General features: G+C 37.3%; 1 protein-coding gene across 1 annotated transcript in view; it reads right to left on the reverse strand.

Annotated features, from left to right (window-relative positions):
* The window catches only part of EMC8-9 (ER membrane protein complex subunit 8/9), a 108,847-nt gene that overhangs the window by 23,891 nt on the left and 58,012 nt on the right, over positions 1–26,944 (reverse strand). The window contains exons 3-4 of the mRNA XM_090398345.1: positions 20,576–20,645; positions 5,636–5,730 (exon numbers count right to left, since the gene is read on the reverse strand). Of these exons, the coding sequence (XP_090254471.1) occupies positions 5,636–5,730; positions 20,576–20,645 (165 nt within the window). The remainder of the gene's footprint in view (positions 1–5,635; positions 5,731–20,575; positions 20,646–26,944) is intronic.

Genomic DNA, 26,944 nt, shown 5'->3' on the forward strand with positions numbered 1-26,944 from the left:
AAGTCAGCTACTGGAACAAATCTGAAAACAAACCCCAACTCAATATCACCAGAGTTAAAGATCGGTACTATCAATGTAAGAATCCCGAATGGCAAAGAAATGGAGCTAGCTGAGGAATTAGATAAGTACCAGATCGTCATAATAGGGGTGACTGAAACAAAAAAGACAAAAACTGGTGAGATCTTTCTGAGCAATATATACAAAATGTTATATTCAGGCAATGACAATCAAGGAAAAGAAGGAGTAGCCATAGTATTCAACACAAAATACGAGGCTAATCTTCTTGAATGGCAGTCAGTCTCAAGTAGAGTAACGTGGGCAAATATGAGAATGGGGAACTGGACAATGAGACTTATTTGTGCCTATGGTTTCACAGAAGGTTCTATTAAGGTAGAAGTGGAGGAATTTTTTGAGGCTTTAGAAAAAGCAACTGACACAATGAAAAAGGAAAAGTTGGTCCTTGTTGGGGATCTGAATAGCAGAGTAGGAAATGATTGTGAGACATACAAAAATATTTTGGGAAAATTTGGAGAAAAGAGCAAAGCTAATAATAATGGCAAATATCTATTGGATTTCTGCTCAGGACATGGACTGGTTATTACTAACACCATGTTCCAACATAAAAATGTGCACAAATTCACATGGAGAGAAGAGGCAAGGAATAAGAAAAGTCTCATTGACTATGTTATTGTTGATAGTGATGTTTTCTCCCTGGTGCAGGACACCAGAGTGTACAGAGGATTTGAAATTGGAAGTGATCACTATTTAGTCTTGAGCAGGATAAAATTGAATTTCACATTGAAAAGAATGACATGAAAGAAAGTTTTAAAGCGAATAAAAGTTGAGCAGCTCTCAGATGTGAACTGTAGACTAAAATACACAAAGATTATTGAAGAAAAAATGAAGAATTTGAGAACAGGAACCAAACCGTGGATATTCAGTGACAAGCCTTGAAGAAAACCCTGATTGATTGATTCAGCCAGAGAGGATTATGGTGAGGTTGTCTGCAAGGATAGAAAAATCAGAACTCCATGGTGGACACAGGAAGTTAAAGAGGCAGCGAAAGAAAAGAAGAAAGCATATCAAAAGTTCCTGGCAAATAAGTCAGCTTGTGCTCTTAGAGAATACAGAGACAAATGCAAGAATGCTAAACACTGGGTAAAACTAGCTAAACAAACGTCATGGGAGGACTTTGGAAAGAATACAGAATATAAATATCAAGAAGTGTGGGAAAATATTCTGGAGGTTGTTGAAGGTTAGGAATGGAGGAAAGAGTGCTGTAAAAGGAGTTAGAGATGATAAAGGTGACATGAAAACGGGAGAAAAAGATATCCTTGAAGTATGGAGTAATTACTTTGAAAAACTGCTAAATGAAACAAGCAGTGATGACAGCACAGTGGTAAAAAACTCTGACCAGGCATACGGTCAGGAATACATATCCATACTTGAAGTAGAAAAAGCCATCAAAGGCTTGAAATGTGGAAAGGCAGCTGGAGTAGATGATATTCAACCAGAAATGCTGAAGTATGGTGGTATAAGAGTCTTACAGTGGCTGCACTGCATAGTTCAGAAAGCCTGGACAGAGGGACGAATTCCCGATGATTGGAGTAGAGCTCTCATAGTACCCATATATAAAAAGGGAAATAAAACTGAATGTGAGAATTACCGAGGTATTTCCCTACTGAGTGTTCCTGGCAAGATCTATGCAAGTATACTAGAGAAACGGTTGAGAAGAATTGTGGAAGAAAAGCTTAGTGAAGAACAAGCTGGATTCAGGCCAAATTGAGGCTGTCAGTATCAGATCTTCACTTTATGACAAACAGCTGAGAAATAATGGGAAATAAGAAAGTTTGAAATTTAAGTTTTGTAGATCTGGAAAAGGCATATGACATGGTGCCAAGATAGAAGCTATTCAATATGCTACAGTTATGTTGTGTCAATGGGGCATTATATCAAGCAATACTTAGTCTTTGAGTTGTAAGTCAGCAGTTAGAATTGAAGGAAGTACAGGAAGATGGTTTAATGTTAAATCTGGTGTGAGACAAGGATGTACATTATCCCCTCTGTTATTCATTATCTATAAACATGATATCAAAATTGGAGATGTTAATGTCAGCTCTTTGCTTTATGCAGATGATGTTATACTTCTAAATAAATCTGCGACAAGTCTGCAAGATTCTCTGACTAAATTGAATAGCTGTTGTAATAGATATGGTATGAAGGTCAGCAATAAAAAGACAAAGACAATGAAAATAGGCAGAATCATTGAAAATGTCAACTGTGTTGTGAATAGAGAACCTGTGGAACAAGTAAAACATTTCAGCTACTTAGGCACGATTTTTAATGAAGATGGTAAATTAAATATAGAAATAGACAACTGAATTAGCAAAGCTGGTATGGTGGGAAGTCAATTGAATAAATTCATATGGAATAAGAGAGAAATTAGTCGGAACACTAAATTAGCTGTAAACAAGACAGTGTTCAAACCAGTTTTAACTTATGGATCTGAGAGCTGGGTCAGAAGTAAAACACTTGACCAAAGACTAGAGACCGCAGATATGAGAGAGAGTCCTGAGAAAGATTATAGGCGTGAACAGATGGCACATCAATGGCAATATCATATTAAAAACGAGGATATTAGGAAAGAACTTGACATTGTCAACATCCAGGAATGCGTTAGCAGAGCTAATCTCAGGTGGTATGGTCACTTAAACAGAATGGGCGAAGAAAGATTAGCAAAACAAGTGTTCTCTGCCAGGTTGGCAGCAAAACGACCCAGAGGAAGACCAAGATATAGGTGGATTGATACGGTACAAAGTGCCTTAGACGATAGAAATATAAGATTTGATAATGTTGGAGTCTTGACAAGTAACAGACTGATTTGGAGGAAAATTGTAGATAGGAAGTTAGTAATGATGTAATTTTTTTCATGTAGTACTATCATATCCTGTACACCCCCCCGTGATGGTACATGGCAGGAATTTGATGATGATGATGATGTATAAGATCTCTGAATTAAAATTCTAATCTATGAAACAAATACAAAATGTTGTGCAACAAAATTAGATGAAGAGAATCCAGTGTCTTCAATGCTCATATCATCCATCAAGAAAAAAATAAAATAAAATAAAAATGGACAACTACTCAAATTCAATACAACTGAAATGTAAATTGTGTTTCTTCCTTCTACCTGAAAAAAAAAATCTCTCTTTATTTATTGATAATACCAAGATCATCAAACAAAAACCAGTATATCTCCATATAAAATTACACGGAGAGTATTTCTCCATATAAAATTACTTGTAATTTTGCATTCTCTTCTGTTTCAGGTATTAGTCTTTATTTATATAGATAGATTAACTAGCTGATACCCGTATCATCAGATTGTCAATCTGAAGCAGCCTTAAACATACCAGATTCTATTTAAAAGAGGAGAGCAACTGAGCTAACTGATGGCTAGGTCATCACACATGCACTCTCTCTCTTTCTCTCCTTCCTTGAATAAAGAAACAATCTACATGAAGTGAGTGAAATAAGTGACTTATTCCACTCATTGTTATAGATCGCCTCTTTATTATGTCTTTTTCAACACTAAGGCAGATGATTTTCGTCCCAGTTTTAAATATTTCATGTCTGGTCACTAGAGGGGGGGGGCGGATAATGGATTATATAATTAACAGTCTGCCAGTTTAATATAGCCTTTCATGGATTCAGGCCTAATAGCCAGTTTAGGCTTTTCCATTTTTTCTTTGGTTGTCCCTGCCTTCTATGTACTACAACTGAGTCGATCAAAGTATCTTTTTGGGTAGTCTCGAAATGTCCATTCTTTCTTTTATCATGTTCAATCGATTTCTTTCTATACTTTATCCAAGTCTATTTTTATTTCATTTCTCTATTTTCTATTCTTTTTTTTTTCTGTAGACTTTATATTCCATATATACATCCATTTTCAAGGCCCACTCTTCCTAATTGGGTTGTGGGGGCAACAGCTGCAGAGGAACTTCCAATGGTCACGATCCTCTGCCACCAAGCTCAGGTGTTCTGGTGGGATTCCCAAACGTGTCCACCCAAGGTTTTGGATATAATCTATCCAGTGAGTCCTTCGCTTTCCATGTGGCCTCCCACCCTCTGGCTTGGCAAAGAGGGCCTGCTGAGGGAGCCTCTCTCGTGGCATTCTGACCAGGTGCCCGTACCAGCGTAACTGTGATCTCTCAACACGGAGAAGCAGCGGTTGAGTATTGAGGGTTTCCCAAATTGCAGAGCTTCTGACTCTGTCGAGTTTTGTCAGCCCCGCAACCCCTTGAAGGAACCTCATTTCAGCCGCTTGGATTCGTGTCCGCATTCTTTCGGTCATCACCCAACTCTCATGACCATAGGTGAGGATGGGGACATAGACTGTATTGAAGACAGCCAACTTTGCCTTCTGGCTTAACTCCCGCTTCAATACTACCTAACGGTCAAGCTCCCGCAATATTGAGCTTGCTAAGCCAATTGGAGTATCTATCTAGCTCTACGTCCCATTTTCCATCATCCGTGAATATGGACCCAAGGTATTTAAACTTCTCCACCTGTCTCATTGGGACTCCACTTACATTTAGAGTGCACTGGGATGGTTGTCTTGAGACCACAAATGTTTCAGTTTTGGCCACACTGATCTTCATTCCGGCATCTGCACAAACAGCTACAAACCTATCCAGGGTCCGCTGGAGGTCATCTGCGGAAGAGCTAAGCAGAACTAGGTCATCTGCAAAAAGCAGACGTCCAATGCTACATTTTCCAATTCTGAAACACTCACTGCCTCGGCTGTGCCTATCGATCCAGTCCATAAATATTATTAAAAGGAGGGGTGACAGAACACACCCTATGGACCTATATATATTCCATATATATATATATATATATATAGGTCCATATTTCACTTCAATACAAGAATATATTGCAGAATTTTAATAAACTCTTATTCTCATGCTTTCAAACTTGGTTAGGTTTGAAAATATTACTGATCATTCCTGTTATCTTTAGGAAGGATGAAATTTTGGTATCATTGTCAGCTTCTTTTGTATCTGATATAGAGATCTGAAGTATTTGAAGCAGTTAATTTGTTGTAAAATTTTATTTGCAATCAGTTTACTTCTGAATGGAGATAGTCCTAAATCCATGATTTTCATTTGACTTAATGATATTTGCATTCCAAATTTTTTGGCAATTGTGTTTTAGGTAAGCATCGATCTCTGGAGTTCAAATAATACTAGTAAAAAGTAAAGATGGTCATCTGCAAACAACAGGTATAGTTCTATAATCTAGTTTACATGCTGCTTTAATAAACAGATACAGCATTAAAAAACTAGTTATTTTCATATAATTAATCTGGAATATCAAATATGCACTTAATTAATCAGCTCTTACCATAGTGAAAGAAGAGCAAACATCAATGTTAAAGGAAGTTTGAGGACTATTCTTTTCAGCAGTTTGTTATAATGAGTTCACTATAGTAAGAGTTGACTGTAGAGGAATTATTATACCATGAAATAAAATGTCTTGTAATTCCATTATGGTCTGCATAATGATGACATAATAAAATTGTTGTAAGTTATTATGAAGATAGATAAATACTTCTGGAAGTACTCAATGTTACCTGTTTTTATCTTTCAGTTTCCATTTGTTATCATGACACTGATACAGCTGAAAGGCCACTTCAGTGCAATCCAATGAAAGTTTCTGATTCTCAACCTATTAACATAATATTAATTTAGACATTTAACAAGCAAGAAATAGTGCATTTCACAACATCATTCTTATATACTAACATCATCATCATCATCATAAGTTAATCTAGAAGCATTGTAGCATATGTACTGTAGGTGCAGTGCTTAGTTGTAATTTCAAATGTATTTAATGAGTTATCTTATTTGTTTGTGCTACCTGAACACATAGCTGTTCCTATTGGCTGAAATTTATTGGTATTTAGTGAGATTGACTAAAGATGATATAATTACTGGTATAGAAATTGAAGGTTATAGTATTTTTAGTGTGAATAGAGCAAATAGGATTGGGGGGGGGGGGAATATTACTGATGATATCAAATGAGTTGCAGCCCAACAGACTGCTAGTGCAACAGGAAATCAATAAAATGGAAAACAATACTTTGAAGCTGTCTGGGTGAGAAACAAGCTAACACGACAAAGGATTTGGTTGGCTGCAAGGTGGATAATTATTATGGGTAACTTTAATTATGGGGATATACACTGGAAGGAGAAAAGGTCATATCTCATCTTCCTTTTCCCTCTTTTATCTTAGTGTTGAGGGTTTATTAATCAAACCTCAAACCATTCACAAGATAATGTGGACGCCCCGGTGTATCCGATGTCCGTAGTGTTGAGTTCTCAAGACCAGTTTGCCTGCTTTGCAGGATGAAAACCCCCCCAGGATAAACTGGGGGAAAACCATACTGTCCATGCCCAAGACCAGCTAATTTGGCTATGGCTGAGGAAGATCCTTCACGTCACTGATGGGAATCGAACCTAGGACACTCCTTCCCCAGGAGTGTCCTAGGTTCAATTCCCATCAGTGACTGCAAAGCGCACAGCAACTAGGCTAACTGTGCAGACAGAAAAGTTAGCCTACTGGCTGTGCGCTTTGCATATAGGTGGAGAAATGGAATTTATGCAATTTCTTAGGGATAATTACCTAAGGCAGCATGTAATGGAAGGCAAAAACGGGTTGAGAGTGTTGGATCTGAGGATTTGCATATAACTAAGATGGATATATCACTCTCAATTGGTGAAAACGATCATTCAGTTTGGACCAGGGAGGTAGTTAAGCATGCGGAATTTTCAGTAAATAAGGGTTGGATGTGAAATTATAAGGCTGAGAACTACAGGAAAATTATAAGACTGCTTGGAGTGATATCATGGGAGAATATACTTCAGGGAAAAGATGTTGGAAGTGCATGGGAAGTGGTAAAAGGGTCTTTGAAGGAACAAGTAACTAAGTGCATATCAATAATTAAGAGAATTAATAAACGGTAATTAAATGGATGAGTTAATATTAAGCAGGAGTTAAAAAGAGACCAGCAAGCCCATGAGCAGTATAAAGTACAGTTCAAAAAAGTGACTAATATGTAAGGAAGGCAAAATCGAAGTATGAGAGGAGATTAGCTGAATGAGCTAAGAATAATCCAAAAGAGTTCTTTCAGTATGTGGTAAAAAATGAAAGAATGCAGATGGAAGTAAATAATGCAGATAAACTAGTTGAATTATTGAATAATCATTTTGCAAGAGTGTATCAATCAGGATGATATTACAGTAATAGATATGTCAGGAATTAATATGGAGATAAGGATAGAGGGAGTTGATATCTCTGACTAGATTGATTAATCTAGTTCTCAGCTTGTGTAGAGTCCCAAGGGAATGGAAAGAAGTAAAAAGTGTATAAAGGTGGTTCCAAGACAGAAGTAGCTAATTATAGACCAATTAATATTTCAGGAGTGGCGGTCAAAGTATTGAAGACATTGGTTAAAGACAAAATTCAGGACTGGGTGGATAGAAATGGGATACCATATGGGGAGTAAAACATGGCTACGTGAAGGATAAGTCATGCTTCAGTAACTTACTCACTTTCTATAATAAGGTGACATCCGAGATGGATAAAGGTAATGGCTACACGGTCATACTGATGGGCTTCACAAAGCCATTTGATATGATACTACATGAAATCATGATACATGAATTACATCAAATGGGTATGGATATAAAGCTGGTGTTGTGAATAAGAGAGTAATTGATGGAGAGATATTAGACAGTAGTTTAAGAGGTGCAGTCCTGTAGAAAGCCTGTGACTAGTGGCATGCCACAGAGCTCTGTACTTGGGACCACTACTGTTTAATTTGTTCATAAATGATATAAGAAATAATTCTGAGGGAAATATTAAGTTGTTTGTAGACGATGCAAAATTAGGCAGAGCAATAGAAAACAAAAATGATGTTGATATTTTACAGGATGATTTAAATAGACTGGTGGCAGTATGGGCAAAGGAGAACAGATGCTGATTTAATGTGGCAAAACATAAGTTTATGCATTTTTGGATGAAAAGATTATCAGCTTTGTACCATATTGATGGAACTGTATTCCTGGAAATTAATGAAGCCAGGGATTTATGGGAGTTGAAATTCAGAAGGGATACTGCAAAAGTGGCTAAAACTGCTCATAGGATTATCTGATTATTGAGAAACATCCTGACATGCAAAGATAAGAAGGTTATCATTCATCTTCATAAGCCTTTGATAAGATCTCATCTGGATTATTGCAAACAGATTTGGTCATCTGGGCTTCTTGGAAATGCAGATGAGATGGAATGGATTCAGAGGTGAGTAACTAAGATGGTAGCAGGACTGTATGATGCTCCATATGAGGAGAGATTGAAGATTTGTGACTTACAGAAGATGGTTGATTGGTGGAGATACGATAGAGACATAAGTTATTTAGGGGGTTTACAGGATTGATATGGATGAAGTATTTCAGTACATGAATAATTTGAGAAAGACTAGAGGTCATCCATGTAAATCGAATAAAAGTGTAGTTAGAAGGGAATAAGCACTATTTTTGTGCATGGAGAGTGGTGAATGAATGGAACAGATTGCCAGTAACATTAACAATAGTTAGGTAATGTTTTTAAAAATAAACCTCCCACAATGAGTCTAGGCTCAATGGAGGGCCTATACGTGTGTGTATGCGTATACACACACACATACAGGATGATAAAAATTAAAGTATTCCTGTTTAAGGTCTTGCAGCATGTTATCCTGTGATCAAAATGATTCAGAACTTTGACTTTGCAAGAATACATTGTGTGTCATGCAGAAGTGATATCTGAGGCAGCGGAGGAGTAGTTCCAAAATTCACCATCACTGTGTGATGTAATAAATATAGTTATAGTAATTCTGTGTGTGAGAGGAGAAAGTAACGCAAGCATAAATAACACATTTTTATTCATTTCCATTATGCATTCACAGGCTGTACTGTTTAATATGCTGCCCTTCCTAGTATGCCACAAACCGCATCCTTTGCACGGTGTGTTCAATGGCAGATGCAGCTGGTCATGACTGATGTTGCACACATGTTGGGTTATGCTGTCTTTCAGCATTTGCAAGTTATCAGGATGATCCTGATAAACCGAGTCTTTGAGAAATCCCTAGAGCCAGAAGTCACAGGGGGAAGGGGATCAGATCAAGTGAATTAGGCGACCATGCAGTGGGAAATGCAGGGCTGATCACTCTTGCTTCCATGTAAAGTTCTTGAAGAACCTATTGTACAGATCGATTGATGTGTGGATGGTGCCCATCCTGCATGAAAATGACTGAATCCATGCACAGACACTGCTGTAGCTGTGGCATAAATTGTTTATCATATCATGATACCTCTTGCCAGTAACTGAAAAGGTCATAGGACCTGATTTGCATATATAGTTAAATGATAAATGAAGCTGTACTTTGGGTGAATGCAAAGGAATCTGCTGGATTGCATGTAGGTTCTGTGTAGTCCATACCCAGCAATTAAGGGTATTCACAACTCTGTTCAGGTGAAAGTGTGCCTCATCTCCTCACAAAATCATCCATACAGCATCCAACTTCACCAAAGCAAGGAATGTTAAAGCAAATGTCAGTCGACTTTCAAAGTCCTGTGGGAGCAACTCCTGTGTCAGGGTTATCTTGAATAGGTAGAAATGTAGAATCTTCTATAGAATTTTCCAGACAGCTGTGCAAGGCACATCCATGTGTCTTGATAAGCATGTTGTTATACTCTGAATGAAAGGAAAAGTCAAAACCTTTACCCTCATTCAGATTTAACACGGTTTATCAATTCCGGAGCCAGTATTAATATATCAAGAGAAAAATAACCAATTGTAATTTATCAGTTACGTTAATATTTAAGAAAGTTTTACCTAATGCATCATATTGAAAATAATTAAGTGTTTTGTGAAGTTTAAACTATGTGTAATCTATGTAAATGCTATTACAATGTTGAAGGCAAAGGACAATCCGATTATACAGCAATGGTCTGAAGCCATACACGTGCACCTAATAGAACGCGCATGCGGATGTCCTCCGAAGAGCATGCTAGGGGAGAGATTGGCACTAGGTGCTGAAAGGAGTGATGCGCCACGAGGAAAGGGAGAAATCAGGATGACGTAGGTAAGAAACATAGGGTGCGCATTTTAAAAGGCGCTGCAGCACCAGCTCGTGGCTTTTTTCTCGTTCCCTGTACTGGAGTGGTCATCAGCGGAGAAGTCCATCATGAGGTCATCGCAGCAAGTGGCAGTATCCATGGGCAGTTCTAGGCTATGGAATGACCCGACATGGTAAAGTTCCAGATCACGCCGGAGATCGAAGACCCATGCCCAGCTGATTGATGAGCGAGTGGGGAGCCAGAATTGCTTCCCCCGTCAGCGATGTGTCGTGTCCAAATTCAACTGATGTGTAGAAAAGCCGAGGTAAATCTGGAAAGTAATCTGGAATTTGAAGGTGCTGTAGGGATATACATGAAGGCCTAGTGCGTCCCCAACTACTGGTAATGTAGACTCTTATTTGTTATGTAAAACTGTGTAGGGGACAATAATTAGATATAGGTAAAATCTTCAACTCAGGACTGAGCCCTCATTGAAAGAACTTTAGGAGTTATGCTGATGAAACTTAGGAACTCTATACTTTAACTGGAATAATAGTGTGAAAATAATAGTGAATGTATGTGAATTATAGAAAGAATAGCCTTTAATGGTGTCATATATAGATGAGAGTTAGATCCTTGTTAGAATTAATGGTATGAAATTAGGATCTAATATGTTAAAGGAGATTTAGCAATCATAAGTGAAACTACTCGCTTCCCTATATTATCAAGATTAATTTTATGTCAGTAAAAATTTCTTATAACATGTATTATGTCTATTCAGTGAATTAAATGATTCCAATCTTTGAGTTTCTTATTCGGTTTTGAAACAATGTGGATTTTATATCCCCTTAATTTAAAATAAATGTTAACTTCTTTTAAAATGAACATGAAGACTTGCCTGATTTTCATTTTACTGAATCGTTCATAAAAGTTCGAACCAAAGTGGGAGGTAAGAATAACAATCATAAAATAGGGGACTATGACTGCGAGATAAATCCTAACAGTGAGATTAATTGAGAATACTCTGCTAAGTGTTTAAGAATTACGAGACAGTGTGCTTATCTAGACTTCGGTTCCATGAATAAATATTCATCAAATACATTTTAGGGTGGCGCAGCATAAATATAAATTTTCCCTAAAATTAAAAAAGAACCAGTACCAGAATTGAAACAAAGGAATTGGCGCCGATTAACGACATTTCCTTTGTCTTCATGGCCAACGTGCACTTGTAAAATTTCTCAACGGCCTAGATTGATAGTTAAGACATGACTCACTGATGTTAGATTAAGAAATTACTTAAAGGGGTAAGTCAGAACAGAAGACAAATATAAAGATATATATATATATGAATACAAGTATTATAATAAAATTGGAACCCAAGTTAACAATGTGTACTGCAGGAACAATGCTGTTATCATGGCCTGCTCCACAACAGTAGTAGCAACTTCATTCACATGTTGTGAATTGATTGATTTGTGACCCCTGTTCCTTGTTGGTGAATGACTAACTCCCAATGATCCCATTTCTTCAAAACAATTAATTATTCGTCATAGAGCACGTGGAGATAGGAACTCATTGACATTTGTTTAAGGCAATGAACAAAGCATACTGGGCAAGGTTAGTGCCATCACTGTGGACAGTATTAATAACCAGAATGAAGAGAAAATCCCATGTCCATCTTTTTTTAAACCCTCCTGAGTTGTGTGATTAGTAAATTTCACACATCGTTTATAATGCCCCTGGTGGTGCATTTTGGAACTGCTTTTATTTTTCTCTCAGATATCGCTTCAGAATGACGCACAGTGTATTTTTTCCTGCAAAGTTTCACAGCATTTGGATCAATGGGTGACACTCCACAAAGCCTTAAGCAGGGATACTTTAATTTTTATCACCCTGTATATATATATATATATATATATATTCATTGCGATATGAATTCTGGATAATCAATTTCTGTTCTTTTTTTTTTTTTTTTTCAAGATATATGATGTTATCCATGACAATTTAAAGTATTCAAAAAATTCTAATAAGTACTTTCATTGGTATTTTCATTATGAAAAAAAAAAAACATCTTGAAAGTTATAGCACACATATGACATATCAACCAGTTCTTGGCTATGTAAAATATACATATAATTTTGTTTTGCCTAATTTTGTCACAATAAATTATCCAAATGAACTGAAACCAAAGCTGAAATATCTCAACAAATTTTGATAGAGATTCTAAAATACCAAATTTCATTATATTCCACCAATCAGTGAGGAGTTATTATACCAATTTGAATTGTTTTGTCATATTTCAGTAAAACCCATTAAAAATATTCTGAATCACACACACACATCTTCTTGTGTGTTTATATATATACATATATATATATCATAAACTCTAAATGCTATTAAATTCTATCCAGTCAGAGCAGAGTATCGCAATACAAAATTCTGTCTGTTTGTGCCTGTATCTGGCTAACTAGTCTGAATGGGAAAAAAGTATGGCTCAACAAATTTTTGCACAGATTCCAAATATGAATAAAATCTCTCCAGCGAATTAGCCTGTAAACATAAAAATCTACTGGGTGCTTATACATTTAGAAATGTGCCCAATAAAGAAATACAACTGAGATATGCTTTAAAAATTGATGACAGATTGGTGAAACGTGGGTGGTGTATGAGGGTTTTTTTTTTTTTTTTGAGGGGGGGGGGGTCGACCAATTCATTGTTACAAAGTGTAAGGTTCTAAAATACAGAAGGTACAGATGGGATTGGTATATATACAGGGTGTTCGGGATAAATTTGACAGTTTCGTAAGGAAAAAGAAAATCTTCTTTGTATCTATTAAATTTAATGAATTGACAAAAAAACATTACAGGCAGAGTTAATTACAATACTATCAACAAGATTTACTCAAAATAACCACCATTAGCATCGATCACAGCTTCAATTCTGCTTCGGAACCTCGAACAAGCTGATGCTACAGTCTCCCTGGGAAGGGCCGCAAAAACTGTTTTAATTTTATCCATTAACTGGGCTTTTGTATTACTGGAAGTGCGATTGGTGTCTTTTTCAACTGTGCCCCATACAAAATAATCCATGGGGTTAAGGTCTGGGGAGTTTGGAGGCCAAACATTTGGACTGGTGAAGTCGTAGAAATTTTCAGACAACCATTTTTGACTTTTCCCAGAGGTGTGGCAAGGGGCCGAATCCTGCTGCCATACATACGGCCTACCATTGGCTACCCTTGTTATCCAGGGCTTGACTACAGTTAGCAACTCCACGAACAAAGCCCGAATTCCAATGCCAGGGTTCTTCAACACCTGTTCCTGCAGATTTGCGAGGAATTCTGCTGTACGAACGCAATCAGATCGTCTGCTAGGGATCTTTCTTCTTGCTACATCCTTGTAGTCACCATTGCAAGTCTCTAATTCATGCCTGATTGTTTTTACTGTATTCAGGGAGCATTGGGCAGCAGTCGTAATATCCTTATTTTGATGGCGGGCACGAATCGTCATGATACAAGTTATTCTCTTCCATGATTCAGGTGGGTTCCAGCTATCCATCCTTTCTGACATCTTGTATATGAATGAAGAAGGGTCCAAACTTTTAAATGAAGAGAAGTGTGTGTTAATACATGTAACTTACGGAAAAATATAATTAATTATAAATATGTCAAATTTATCCCGAACACCCTGTGTGTGTGTGTGTGTGTGTGTGTGTGTGTGTGTGTGTGTGTGTGTGTGTGTGTGTGTGTGTGTGACTATGTATGTTCTAATACACAAAACAAAAAAAAGTTCTTTAACTTTTTTAAAAAATATTTATATCAATTTTTATATCAAGCTCACACATAAAAGGCTGCAAAGACCTATAACACATCAACACTGTGTGTATGGACAAAACAAAGGATTGTGGCAATGGCAAACAGGACACTAACATATTATTATCATTCAGGCCTCCATGGAGTCAAAAGACTCATCGTGGGAGGTCCTTTCTAAGAAACATAAGTCTATCAAGACTCGTTGAGAGAGGTCCCTCCTAGGAAACGCAAAGTCTATCATACCACTCCTTAAACGCATTGACCGTTCTCGCTCCCACCACTCCATCAGGCAATGCATTCCATAGTTCAACCACCCTCCGTGCAAAGAAACCACTCCTCACCCTCTTTCTCAAAGTTTCCTTTCGTAACTTCCAGAGATGGCCCCTTGTCATGACTCCTTCCCGCTGTTCAACCAAGCGAAAGAACTCCCAGTGTCAACCCTGTAACCACCTCTCAACAGTTTAAATGTCCCAATCATATCACCTCTTCTTCTTCTATCCACCAAACTCCACACTCCCTCAGCCGATCCTCATAACTAACATTGTACAGTCCTGAAACCATCTTTGTTATCCGCCTCTGTACCCTTTCAACAGTTAATTTATCCCCTTCAAATCCTGGAGACCAGATCTGAGAACAATAGTCTAAGTGTGGTCTGATCAGAGTCTTATACAATGGAATGATAACGTTTTTATCTCTGCAGGTCAGTGTCCTTCTCATTATTGCAGCAATCCTCTGTGTTACCTTCATTACCTTTGCAATATGTCCCCTAAATTTCAGGTTTCTATCTCATCAACCCCAGATCTCTTGTCTCCCCTACTTCCTCCAGTTTAACCCCTCCCATAGAGTATGCAGCATCCCATCGACGTGTCCCAAACCTAAAGACCTTACATTTTACTGCATTAAACTAACACCCCCATTCATTTGCCCATGTGGTAGCAGGGCTGCCACATCTGCGCTATTACTAATAACCCTTCCCAGCTTCGCATCATCCGCAAACAACTGAATATCCCCTTGCAATCCACGGACAATGTCATTGATATAAAGGTTAAACAATATAGGTCCCAGTACTGAGCCCTGTGGAACCCCACTTGTAACCTTCTGCCTCTTTGATATTGCTCCACCATACACAACTCTCCGAAACCTATCGGACAGTTAATCCTGAATCCAGTTGACCAATCTGACATCTAGACCCATGTACTGCAACTTGAATATCAGCTTATCATGTAGCACCATGTCAAATGCCTTTACTAAGTCTAGGAAAATGGCAGTATATGCCTTTCCCTCATCTAATGCTCTTGTAACTTTATTATAAAAGGCTAGCATATTGCTAAACCAAGAGTGCCCCTTCACAAATTCATGTTGACTCTCACAGATAACATTACCCTCATCTGCCCAATGCTGTATATGGTCCCTCACTACTTTCTCCAAGATCTTACTAACTACTGATGACACAAAAACTGGCCTATAATTAGACACTTCCAGTCTGTTACGGCCCTTATGCAATGGCACTATCTTACCTTCCTTCCATTCCATGGGTACCTTTCCCGCAGCCAGACTTTCATTGAAAATCCAGGTCAAAGGCACTGTCAGTTCCCTAGGACATTTTCTCAAAACTCGTGGTGAAACACCATCCAGTCCCATAGCTTTACCGACATCCAGAGTACTCATATTTGGAACACACTCTCCTCCTGCACCTCTAAACCTCGAACCTGACCTATCCCTCTAGTATTCAAATTGACTCCTTCAGGATGAAATATGAAGTAAAGAACTTCATCAAGCTGCATTTTGACTGCTGCACACACATTTAGTCATCCATTTTTTTTGAGGAGATAGATTATGGAAAGGGTCAAAAGAAGAAGAAGAAATCACGGTATCAGAGCCTTATGAATAAACCACTGTCCAATACCATAAAATGTTTGCAAGTCAACCTCTTTTACTTTTTATTGACCTGAAGAAATCCCACGTGATGAGGATGAAACCGTGTTATCAAATAAACCACAAGGCATTTTTGTGTTTCACCTTAATTGCAGCTTCAGTCATAAGAACTTTTCTAACTACCTATCTATCTTCGACACAAAAGAGGAGACAGCACAACACCCCGAGAGAAGTATCTGCTTGCAGCTTTTAGACAAAAGATGAGATGCAGTCTTCTGCATGAGCATCATCACAGTGAAAATAATACTCTTGATCTCTTCTACCAATGCTAGAATAAAATTAATCAATTTCTGGCTGAGTTCCCCTAAAAAAAAAAAAGCTTTTTCTTGCCTATTTAATGTACTAAAACCACATAAACAATGATCCTAAAATTGACTTATTGTTCATCCATCTTGTAGTTATTTATACATAAGATTTTATTTTTATTATAATTATTAAAAATAATAATTTAAACAGATATATATATATATATATATAGAGAGAGAGAGAGAGAGAGAGAGAGAGAGAGAGAGAGAGAGAGAGAGAGAGAGAGAGAGAGAGAGAGAGAGAGAGAGGGAGTGCCAGATTAATACAAAACAAATTTTTCAGAATAAAAGGCCATACCTGAGATAGCAAGTTTTTTTTTTTTTTTAATTTGTAGAGGGGGAATGCACTGAAAGTGTGGAAAGTGAAGAAACAGTAAGCCAGTTTAAAGGTTGAAGTGAACTTCACCACTTAACAGTGAGGACTCCCAAGATGAAGCTTTTGACATTGAGATATGACAACATTACTTACCCCTCATTTGTTTTCATGCATCATATATATATATATATATATCCAGCTGATTCTCATGATAGCAAATTTTCTTTAGCATAGTATAATACAGAATAGTACTATACTATAACAAGCAAGTTTTATATATAAACAACAATACTAATATGTTCAACAGTGCTAAATTAGGTAACCATTATAGAAATCTTGAATTAGCTTGTCTTCTAGCCATAATAACTAATTTTTTCTCAAAGATAAAAAATATATAAATATATATATATATATATATATACACACAGTAGACTCTCTACTATCCGGCCTCCGTACTGTCCGGAGCCCGGATTTTATCATGGAGAATTATAATAATACAGTAATTCTCCATGATAAAATGAGGAATACGTACTGTAATTTACTTTGCCAAGGCGTTGCGAGCAGACGTCTGCTAAAAAAGAAAAAGTATCGTCGCCGTCTTCTCAGTTCGTTGATATCAGCGATTGATAATAATGAAGACTGTGTAACCACCCTGAAAAAGATTGACTTGCTAGATGTCATAAGGTGGTTGGCCGAAGCATGGGAAGAGATTCGAAACATATCACTTGTAAAGTCTTGGAAAATTCTTTTGGACCATGAAGGTGGACATTTCAATCTTGAACCCGTGTGTGAAACCGAAGTGGAAGATGAAAAAGATAAACTTGTTTCGTTGCTCAAAAATGCACCGAGCTGTGAGGATGTCAGTGAGAGGACATTACAGAATGGATGTCAAACGACGATGTTGATGAAATAAATGACAACGATATTGTGGAAATGGTGACACAGGGGGAAGAAGAAGAGGAGGAGGCATCCTTATATGACAGGAAAAATCTCATCCCACATTTGGAAGGGTTCAAGACAATTGAGGCAGCGCTGTACATTAGTGAGAAGGAGGAAGTGATGCCAGCTGATATCATCTGCTTGCTTAAGTGGAGGGATATTGGTCGCGGAAGAGGGCTAAAAGGATGAAGCAGTCATCTATCAAGGACTTTTTCAAAAACTAAAAACTGTAAGTTTTGACTCTTTCATCTTAGGCCTACCTTTTCACATTTGTGTGAAAAGGTAGGCCTAGAACTCCAGCCAATCCGGCTTTTGTGTTATCCGGCCTGCCCTTCCGCCACATTAGGCCAGATAGTCGAGAGTCTACTGTATATAAAATATAATAAAAAAACAAAGATAAAAAAAAAGAAAAAAATGAAATAAAAATATATAAAAAAAAAGAAAAACCTTTTCTCAAAGATAAATTAGGCTGTTTCAATGATCCAACACTAAAAGTCATCTCCATACTTTCAACTCTAAAACAATTTTTTGTCTTGATTAAATTTTTTTTGTCTTCTAGTAGGGTCGGATTCATCCATGTGCCACAAACTCCAGCCATCTTATATATTCTTTGAAGTAACTTAGTTCGCGTGGTTAGCCTAGTGGCTATGCGCTTCACAACCATATACCTGGGGAAGGAGTGTCCTAGGTTCGATTCTCGTCAACGACGTGAGAAGCTCAAGGATCTTCCTCAGCCATAGTCAAGTTAGCCGGTCTTGGGTGGACAGCAAGTTTTTTTCTGCCAGTTTATCTGGGGTTTTTCATCCCACAAGCAAGCAAACCGGTCCCATGAACACACACAGATTACAGTTAGGAATACTGACCCAGCCATAGGCCTGATTCGTCAGCTATGTCAGTTCTGGAGCCTGCATAAAATTTAAGGGGACTCAAATGGCCGTACATTCCCATAAAAGGGAATTCACGGTATCATCACATGGAAGGAAGGAAGGAAGGAAATAAATTATGGCAATATTCATCATTATTTGTATAATAATAACCATTCTCATCATTAACACAATTATCTAACATTGTTGCTCTTACACACAGATTCTTACGATTCCTGCCATCAGAATTCAGTTTCTCTGACTCTGTGACTTGTGACACTTAATAATTTTTCAAGACTCCTGATGCCAAATGCATTCAAGACTGTCGTATACAAATCCAATCTTCCTTCGAACTTACTTGACACATCCAAAAAGTTACATCCATTCCTTCTACACAGCCTCTGATACTTTTTGATTTTGGCGAGGCTTTTGACATAATACAGCATAGAATACTCTTGCATAAATTGGAGAATATGGGTTTGAATTATAAATTATTGGCATGGATAAGAGGATGGGTGGATAACAGATATAAATAAGTCATATATTCAGGAGTGTGAATCTGCAAGATTCTGAATAACCAGTGGTGTAACTTGAGGGTCAGTCCTTGATGTATTATTATTCAATAAGCACATTAATGATGTTGGGAAGGAGTTGACATTTGACATACAGCTATTTGCTGATGATGCAAAGATAGGTAGGGTAATCAGGAGTGCTGCTGATATGCAGTACTTGCAGAATAATCTGAATAGGCTGGAATTGTGGTCATGTGAAAATGGCTGTCATTTCAACATTAATAAATGTAAAGTTGTGCACTTTGGTGGAATTATACTTGACAGAGCCCATAGTTCAGTCGGTATAGACGAAGCCCTTTGGTTGGAACAACCTCGGTTTGATTCCCCCTCATGATAAAAAGGTTCCTCATGACATGAGGAACCTTTATCTGATCTTTCAACTTTCTAACTCACCTTTAGGTGAGTTAGCAAGTCTCATACAGAGGTAGAGGGTTTTTCACCTGGAAACTCAAGTTTTTTGTCCCCCAGAACAGGCAAAATGGTCTGTGAACACACGCACGAATCTACAGTCAAAAATAAAAAATCCTTCATTGGAGGCCCAACTAGTCCTAAGGAAGGGATGTGGAAAACTGGGGGAATCTCACATGACAACAACATTATGCTTGATGAAACTGATGATGCTAGGGATTTTGGAGTTGGTAGACAGGAAGGTGAAGTTCGAGGGTCATATAGCAAAAGTTGTAAATATAACTCAAAGAATAATAACAATGCTGAAATGAACCTTGACATGTAAAGATAAGGAAGTCATTTTGTCTCTTTACAAGGCCCTGATAAGACCTCACTGGACTACTGCATCGCACTCTCTCCACTGTATCAAAATAACCAGAAGACCAGATTATTTTGATACAGTGGAGAGAGTGCAAAGGAGAGTGTCAAAAATGATATCAGGATTGTGGAATATAGATCGAGAATTTGTAGGCTGCAACACTAGCAAACAGGAGAAAGAGGGGTGATATGATTGAGACTTATACATTTTTGAAAGGATTATACAAAATTTCGGTAGATGGAATTTTTCCTTTATATGAATGGTGGGGAAAGGTGAGGGCATCTATGGAAGTTGGGAATGAATGCTGTCAAGAACGGGGGGATTGGGGCTAGATTTTTCTCTCATAGAGTAGTGTGTGATTGGAATGGACTGCCATTGGATGTTGTGTGCAAGTTGCATGAATGAATTCAAGAACAGGTATAAGAGCTGCTGCGAATAGTATGGCCTCCCTCGATGAGTTCCAGACTCCATAGAAATTAGCTAATTGCTGCTGTCTGTATCTATTTAGGTTACCATGCTACAAGGAACTGGGTACCTCACACCATATCCTATAATCTCAGCACTCATATTTCATTATGAACAAATCAGTGATATCGACAAATCAAGTATTTGTAATGAACTGCATTCCCCTAATAGATGTAAATAGGTAAGGTCAACATACAAAAAACTATTTATGACATAAAACAAATATGACATTATGTAGATAAAACTAACAAATAGACCAAAACTTCTCTTCTGATTTTTACAACTCATCAACTGAAAATTCTAACTTGTCTGGACCAGCAGAAGAGTGCATTTTCCAAAGTCCTGACTTATTTTGCAAAAACATGAAAATCACTAAAGGATCCTAAAAACACAGGGAACTAACTATCAAAGAAATATAGACCATTCATTAAAACTATACTCACCATCACAAGACATGCATCACTGAAATTTTCATATATTCTTTCTGCTATCCTATTAGCTACAAAATCAGGGCTGTAAAAGACAAAAAAAAAAAAGGTACAGATAAATTAAGCAATTCAAAAAATCCCAATACTAAAAAACAAATAGTCAGCTCTTGCAAATAGCAAACCACTGAAAACTCCTAACCAAAATCCCACAAAAAATGCTAACATGAAAGAAATTCATGATTATTATTATTATTAATACTAGACTCATTGAGGGAGGCCCTAAAGATCATGTCAAGAACTATCCAACATTTGAGCAACATCTAGTATGCTTTACTTTGAACTCATTCACAGTCATGGCACCCACAACAGACTCTGGCAACCTATTCCACTCATTCACTGCTCTCAAACAAAAAACTTACTTCTAACATCCTTGCTAACTACACTCTTACTCAGCCCATAGTTTTCCCACCAACCTGAAAAATTTCCTCTGAATTAATCTTCTAAAAACTCCTCATTAATTTGCATGTCTCAATCGTATCACCTCTTTTCCACCTATTAACACACAAATCTTCAACCTGTTCTTGTAAGGTTCATTCCATAGATCTGCTACTATCTTGGTCAATCGCCTCTGGATCCTCTCCACCAAGAAGCCCTGGCACCCAGATCTACACATAGTAGTCAAGATGGAGCTTATCAAGGCTTGATAAAGAGGAAAAATAACGTGCTTGTCCCTGCTCGTCAAACTATTCTTCAGTAATCAAGTGATCTAATAAGCTGTTTTAGCCACTTTTGCCATGTGCGCCCCTAAACTTTAACTGCCTATCCACTAACACTCCCAAGTCTCTGGCTTCGTCAATTTCCTGGAGTGCAGTTCCACCAATGTGGTATACAGCTGATAATATTTTCATCCCAAGATGCATAACCTTACTCTTTGTCACATTAAATTGACATCCATTTTCCTTTGCCTAGTCTGCCAATCTATCCAAATCATCCTGCAAAATTTTAACACCATCTGTTAACTATTGCTCTACCCAACTTTGCATCATCAGCAAATAACTGAACAGTTTGTCTCAGATACTTTCCTATATCGTTAATGAACAAAATAAACAGTAGTGGCCTAAGAACAGAACAGAACCCTGTGGCATGCCACTAGTCACAGGCCTTCTTTTGAACTCTACTCCCGAAGAAACTACTCTCTGATATCTCTCCATCAATCACCCTCCTATCTATCTCACCAACCCTATATCCATCCCCATGTGCTGCAGTTGACTGATTAGAATTCCATGTGGTATCCTGTCAAAGGCCTTAAGAAAAGTCCAGCAGTATTACTGAAAATCCATTACCTTTATCCAACTTAGCTGTCAGTATATTATAAAACGTGAGCAAGTAACCGAGGCATGACCTACCCTTCACAAAACCATGCTGTTCCCCATACAGTATCTCATTTCCATCTATTCATTTCTGTATTTTGCTCTTGAGCAACTTCTAAAATACTTTGATAACAACTCCTGATATGCTGATCAGTTGGTAATGTGTTACATCAGTCTTGGAGCTTCCTTTATGCAATGGAACTATTTTTCCCTCTTTCCACCCTCTCGGGACTAACCCAGAGCTGAGACGGATTAAACAATATGGTCAAGGGCACTGACAATTCCCTTGCATGTAAAACTCGAGCAGGTTTTACGGGACCATCCAATCCCACAGCTGTATTCACATTAAGGTTCTGTAATATTTCATTTACCTCAGTTCCTGTATAAGCCATTAGCTCTCTCTTTCCTGCAATATCACCACATGGATGATATACTCTTGCAAAATGTTCACTTAGTAATTCTACTATTTTGACTGATTCGATTACCTCCCTACCATTGCCATTCCTTAAAATCACTCTGCCATATACATTCTTTCTTTCTTTAACTTGCAATGTATTGAAACGACTGTTAGGGATTCTCTTTAGTCTGCATTGCTAACTTCCTTTCATAATCTGCTTTTGGTAACAAACTTATTCCTGTAGTCCCTATAGTGGGAATCAACTGTACTACAGAAAATTAAAAAGCATCATGCCATTACTATTAGCTTTCATATATTGGAAGATTTCCCCCCCCCCCCCACCCGGTTAGACTATAATAAATTTAGTTTAATCCTTTATCCAAGAGTAAGCAAACAAAGTTTGTGACTGAGGCAACTCGTGGTAAAGGTGACCAAGCTCTCATCACTACTTGTCTTAGTATCTCCCATAATGCAAAGCACATCTCCTTGTAGACATGTATAATGCTATGCATTAAGGGGAGGGCCACTACCCAGACTGGTTTCAACTTTTATTGAGGTCTCGTCGGTAGGAGCCAGACCCAGAGGTGGCTCCACATAATTAGGAAATGACAACAAACTGGGCAAATTAACAAATATTTCAAAAGGAGTGGAAAGTGATATTTTCACTGGAAAAACAAACACCGGTATCAAAATTTAGTTAACTACACAGTTTTACTAATATTCAAAGCTAAAAATTCACTTTTTTTCTGTTCAGTACTTCATGGGTCCTCCTCTTGCCTCTATTACAGTTTGGCATCCGCAGGCATTGGCAAAATCTATTTCTTGATGGATGCAACTATCAATCCATGGTACCATACCCTTATAATGGCTTCTTGGAGCTTCCAAAGTGTTTTCGGCCTCTTCTTGTATATGAGTGTTTCAGTCTCCATTTGCTGCGACAAATTCTCCATGGGGTTGAGATCTGGGCTGTTTCCTGGCCATGGTAGCTGATGAATTCAGTGTTCATTCAGCCACTTATTAACCTGCAACAAAAATTAAACTTTTTTTAGTACTAAGCTCAATTTGTATGGTACATTTTAGGGTTGTAATAACTTTACTTACACTTTTTGCATATGACAAGGGGTAGAGTCATCCCGAAAGATGCAATTTATTGTTATGGTACAGCAATCTCTGATAGTAAGCAGCAATTCTAAAATTTTCTGGTACACATTCACTGAACCTTGTGTGAAATGCAGGCGACCAACACTATGATACAACATGCAAACCTAGATCATCTGACTGGTGAGAATTTGACTGCTGACACCTGATAGTCAGAGATGAATTTTTTCTCCCTGATCATCTTCAAACTGTCTGTCTGCCATAAGCACCCTGAAGTTTAAACTTTTTCTCATCAGAAAAAAATTACTCTTTTCCACTGATCAGGAATCCATTTGGAAAAAATCTTTTTTTTTTTTTTTTGCAAGTCTTCTTTTTAGGGTATGTGGCTATCAGTCCCTGTCAAATAAGTCATCTCCTGACAGTTACAGAACTTGCCACAACTCCCATTTCTTCTTCCCAGTCCCATTTCAGTTTTCCAGACAACGCATGGTGATTTTTGAGGCAGAGTAGCTTTAGAACTTGATCTTGGCATGGTGTAGACGGTGGCTTTCTTCCTTTCAGCAGATCTGGTTTTGAAAGCAGCAGTACCATGGCAGATTGACCTCAGGACACTGTTTAAGCTATTTCACAAGAGGAATAGCCTTCTCCATTCAAAGCTTGAATCACCTTTTCTGCGAGGTGTTAGCTGCATGTAACTAGCCATAGCGATCTCAGCAAGAAAATGCGAAAGCTAGCTCTTGCTGTTTATTTATAGCACAAAAAATTCTCATCCAATACAATGAAATATCAAATGGTAACCAATGAAAATGACCATTTAACTACTAAAAATTATATTTATGTAAGGTGATCGATTTCTATGAACATAAGAGTATGTGGTACAAAATGAAACATAGCATCGAATTCTATTAGAGTATATATATATATTTTTTGTTATATGAGGATTGTTCTGGACATATCATCAAACAATAATGTACATTTTGAATGGCCACTGTTGAGTGGTTTTGCCATGTATGAACCTGACTAGGTAAAAGAGTATTAAGTTCAAATCCTCTGTGATGGAAAGAACTGTACATTTTTTTTTTTTTTTTTTGGGAGGGGGTGGTGCTTTATATTGTTGCACAAAAGCATAAGACATACACATGTACTGCCATAATACTGACAGCCATAGACAGTGGCTAGTAAAATGAACAGGTGACCAGATTACTATTGATCCAGGTAAGGGCTTGGTGAAGATAAGAAAATGTGTACTCTTACTAAACAAGTAGGCAAACCAACAACAACAAGAGAAAAAATGTCATCTATCTTGTTGAAAGACAGCTAAATAATCTTTGAGATGTGAATGTGTAGTTTCTGAGAAGAAAAAATAATGTTTTGCTTAGAAGATACATCATCAATTTAGGTTTTTGATTTTCATTATGCAAATCCCACCCATGAAAGTTTGTAAACCTAGTGTACATTTAGCATTGTGGGTAGGCAAAGGATTACATAATTTGGACCCCCTTACCATTCTAAGAAGCCAAAGATGGTATTACTTCAAGCCAATTCATGTTCCTAATAAGCAAGGTGATGAAATCTCACTGTGTGGTAAAAACTGCCTGCCACTTAGACTTTCATCAACATTCATGGCAAAATAGGATCAAACCCCCACTTCTATTTCCACTACCATTAAAATCTTAATATGAAATAAGAAACAATTTATTAAAATAAATTCACAAATACAAAATCTTTATATACAGGAAAGTCTAAAACATGTAACAATTCATTTCTCTCTCTAACTACAACAAAATGATGGAAACAGGATCCTAAGCAAAAGTTAAATCATAAGAATGTCTAATAAACTGTTATGCTATATTTTGCTTATATACATTGGTGGTTCCCAGTTAAACTGTAACTGTCAATGAACAAATGTCACAGATCTGGATTCATAAAACGACAAAACACATGTGCATTCTGCTACTAATAAGACAACATTATTAGCAGAATGTGACTATGTTTAACATGGTGACTATGTTAAAAAAAAAGGAACCAAGTTCCTTTTAAGTACCCACTTCATTTCTGCAATTGTTTTCAGTTATTTTTTTTTAACAATAAAAAGAAACTTTAAAAAAAAAAAAAAAATTGTAAACCTATAGTGTAGTGGAACTTTTTGAAGTCGAGCACATTTAAAATCCTACAAATAATTGTAAGCACACTATATACAAATGTCTGAGAAATATGTTATAATAATTAAGTCAAATATTACAGAAAAAAAATAATGCAATAAAAAACAATAAAATGAAACATACCTTAAGTTCATTCATTCTTGTGTTTATGAGAAACATGAGCCTGATGTATCCTAGTAATTGCTTCAATGTTTGGGCATATATTTGAAAGGCAAACTCTCATTTCCTCGTCAATACATTGAAGAGTTCCTCTCTTTTTACACTTAATCGTCGCCGCTAGATGAATTCGTAATGTGTAGTGTTCGTGCAAGCTCCAGATAAGATAAGTATCATTTTCAGTTATCGATACAAATTACTTAATATTGTGTAGTTTTGTGTTGTTTGCCTTGCGTATTTCAGTGCGTCTGTTTTTGGTGTGTTATAACGTATAATTTGACAAAACACGTTGCAAATAAGTATGGCACCTGTGCGAAGGAAAATGGCGGCCAGTAATGATGGTTCGCCATCGTTATCAAAGAACGGTAGCATAAAAGAAATGAGTCAGTGTACTAGCTGTGAAATGTACGTTTTGCGGAGTGCGGTCGGAGTGTGGTTAGATGATAATAAAGGATTGAAAGTGTGTAGAAAATGTAGGGAGAATGAGGAATTGAAGTGTATTTCGGATCGTGAGTGTGATATTTTTGTCAACCTTCAGAATGAAGGAAATAGGGATATGACAAGAAACGGCAAGGTTGTACATGAAAATTGTGAGAGTGTGAATGTAGAAAGTGTGAATGATAGTATTAATGGTTTCTCAGAGAATAAAAAAGATGAGATAGATGCATTGAATGAGATCGCGTTGTTGAATGGTGCAATAGAAAGGGCAAAACAACAGCTAGAGTGCATGAACAAAAGTCGACTGAATGAACCAACCAATAATAAAAGGTATGACAGGAAAAATAGGCGTATGAATGTGAACATGAACAAAATGAAGGATAGAGTGCTGTATGGAGACTCGTTAGTACTAGGTGTGTTAGTAGAGGATTTGACAAAATCGTACCAACCTGGTGCGACCATAAAGGACGTAACTGAGTGTATTAGAGAGCAAAAGGAAAGGGTGAAAGAAATGATTGTTGTGGCAGGTACGAATGATTTGAAAGGAGATAAAATGGAAATGATAGAAGACCTGAATGAATTGTTCGAGGTAGCAAAAGAAAAGAGTGAGAGAGTTAGAATGATTAGTCTTTTGCCATGGTATGACAGTGAAATGTTTAAAAGGAGGGCCATAATTGCAAATGACTTTATGCGTGGGTTATGTATGACGAGTGGTGTGGAATTTGTGGATGTGTGGAGTGAGTTTGATGGGCGAAAGGATCTA

Source organism: Typopeltis vanoorti, chromosome 9 (assembly GCF_054136105.1).
Source record: "Typopeltis vanoorti isolate ZY-2024b chromosome 9, IOZ_Tvanoo_1.0, whole genome shotgun sequence".
Taxonomy (NCBI): Eukaryota; Metazoa; Arthropoda; class Arachnida; order Uropygi; family Thelyphonidae; genus Typopeltis; species Typopeltis vanoorti.